This window comes from Glycine max, chromosome 9, assembly GCF_000004515.6.
Source record: "Glycine max cultivar Williams 82 chromosome 9, Glycine_max_v4.0, whole genome shotgun sequence".
Taxonomy (NCBI): domain Eukaryota; kingdom Viridiplantae; phylum Streptophyta; class Magnoliopsida; order Fabales; family Fabaceae; genus Glycine; species Glycine max.
Window position 1 is genome coordinate 36,493,174 of NC_038245.2, and position 1,546 is coordinate 36,494,719.

General features: G+C 36.9%; 1 protein-coding gene across 1 annotated transcript; it reads left to right on the plus strand.

The window, feature by feature from the left end:
- The first annotated feature begins 204 nt into the window (after positions 1–204).
- LOC106794504 (uncharacterized) lies at positions 205–1,054 on the plus strand. Its single transcript, XM_014761781.3, has 2 exons — positions 205–797; positions 905–1,054. The coding sequence occupies exons 1-2, from the start codon at positions 224–226 to the stop codon at positions 937–939; spliced, it is 609 nt and encodes a 202-aa protein (XP_014617267.1). The 5' UTR covers positions 205–223; the 3' UTR covers positions 940–1,054.
- The last annotated feature ends 492 nt before the right edge of the window (positions 1,055–1,546 follow it).

A 1,546-nucleotide genomic window follows, 5' to 3' on the forward strand; every position in this document is an offset into this window, starting at 1 on the left:
GTGTTTGTTTGCAGTTTCACAATCTATGAATATTTCTTGTGACCTTCCCATTTTGAAAGGTGATAATTATAAGGTTTGGAAGGAAAGAGTTCTCCTTCATTTGGGCTGGATGGATATTGACTATGCTATAAGGAAGGATGAGCCACCAGCTATTACTGAAACTAGCGAACCTGATGCTGTTGATCTTTATGAAAAGTAGGAGAGATCTAATCGTCTCTCCGTTATGTTCATAAAAACCAACATATCCGCTAGTATCCGGGGTTCAGTTGACCAGTATGATAAGGTCAGAGATCTGTTGAAAGCCATTGATGAACAGTTTACAACCTCTGAGAAGTCACTTGCTAGCACACTCATTATGCAATTCTCTTCCATTAAGCTTACTGGAACGAGAGGTGTGCGTGAACATATCATGCGCTTAAGGGACATAGTGGCTCAGTTGAAAACCTTGGAAGTTACCATGTCTGAATCCTTCCTGGTACATTTCATTTTGTGCACCCTACCTCAACAGTATACACCCTTCAAAATCTCCTACAACACACATAAGGATAAATGGTCTATTAATGAATTGATGACCATGTGTGTTCAAGAAGAGGAGAGATTGATAATGGAAGAGGGTGAGAAGGTAAATTTGACTACTTCTAATTCTGGAAAGGATAGGAAGAAGTCTGTAGGCACCAATAAAGGAAAGATTCCGACTCAACCAACAATTAAAAAGGAGTCAAAGTGTTTCTTCTGTAAAAAGAAAGGACACATGAAGAAGGACTGCCCCAAATTTAAAAGTTGGTTTGAGAAGAAAGGTACACCATTTGCCTTTGTTTGTTATGAATCTAATATGATTAATGTGAATCATAATACATGGTGGATTGACTCTGGTTCTACAATCCATGTTTCTAATACCTTGCAGGGTATGGAAAGCCTAAGGAAGCCAGTGGGAAGTGAGCAGTGCATCTACTCAGGGAGTAGGATGAGCTCACATGTAGAGGCCATTGGAACGTGCGTCTTAGTCTTAAGTAGTGGCTTTAAATTACATTTGGAGAAAGTTTTTTATGTTCCTAGTTTCTATAAAAACTTAATTTCTGTTTCTAAACTTGCACCTTTGGGATTTTATTTTAATTTTACAGACTTTGGTTTTAATTTACTAAATAAATCTAAAATTATTGGTTGTGGTCAATTGGTTGATGGTCTTTATTCGATTGAATTGCAAAATGATGCTACTTCTATGCACGTTTCTATTGGGTTAAAACGATGTATTGTGAATGAAGAATCCTCTATGTTGTGGCACCGGAGATTAGGACATATCTCTATTGAAAGAATCAAGCGATTAGTAAATGAAGGAGTACTTAGTACTTTGGATTTCGCTGATTTTGAGACTTGTGTAGATTGCATTAAGGGTAAGCAAACTAACAAGTCTAAAAAGGGTGCAAAGAGGAGTTCTAATTTATTAGAAATCATACATACAGACATATGTTGTCCAGACATGGATGCAAATAGTCCGAAATACTTCATAACCTTTATAGATGATTATTCACGATATATGTATCTCTAC

Bases quoted from the DNA above. Each gene is read 5' to 3' on its own strand.
- LOC106794504 (XM_014761781.3), top strand. From the start codon at position 224: ATGTTCATAAAAACCAACATATCCGCTAGTATCCGGGGTTCAGTTGAC. The intron at 798-904 runs GTACACCATTTG...AATACCTTGCAG, and splicing joins AAGTTGGTTTGAGAAGAAAG to GGTATGGAAAGCCTAAGGAA.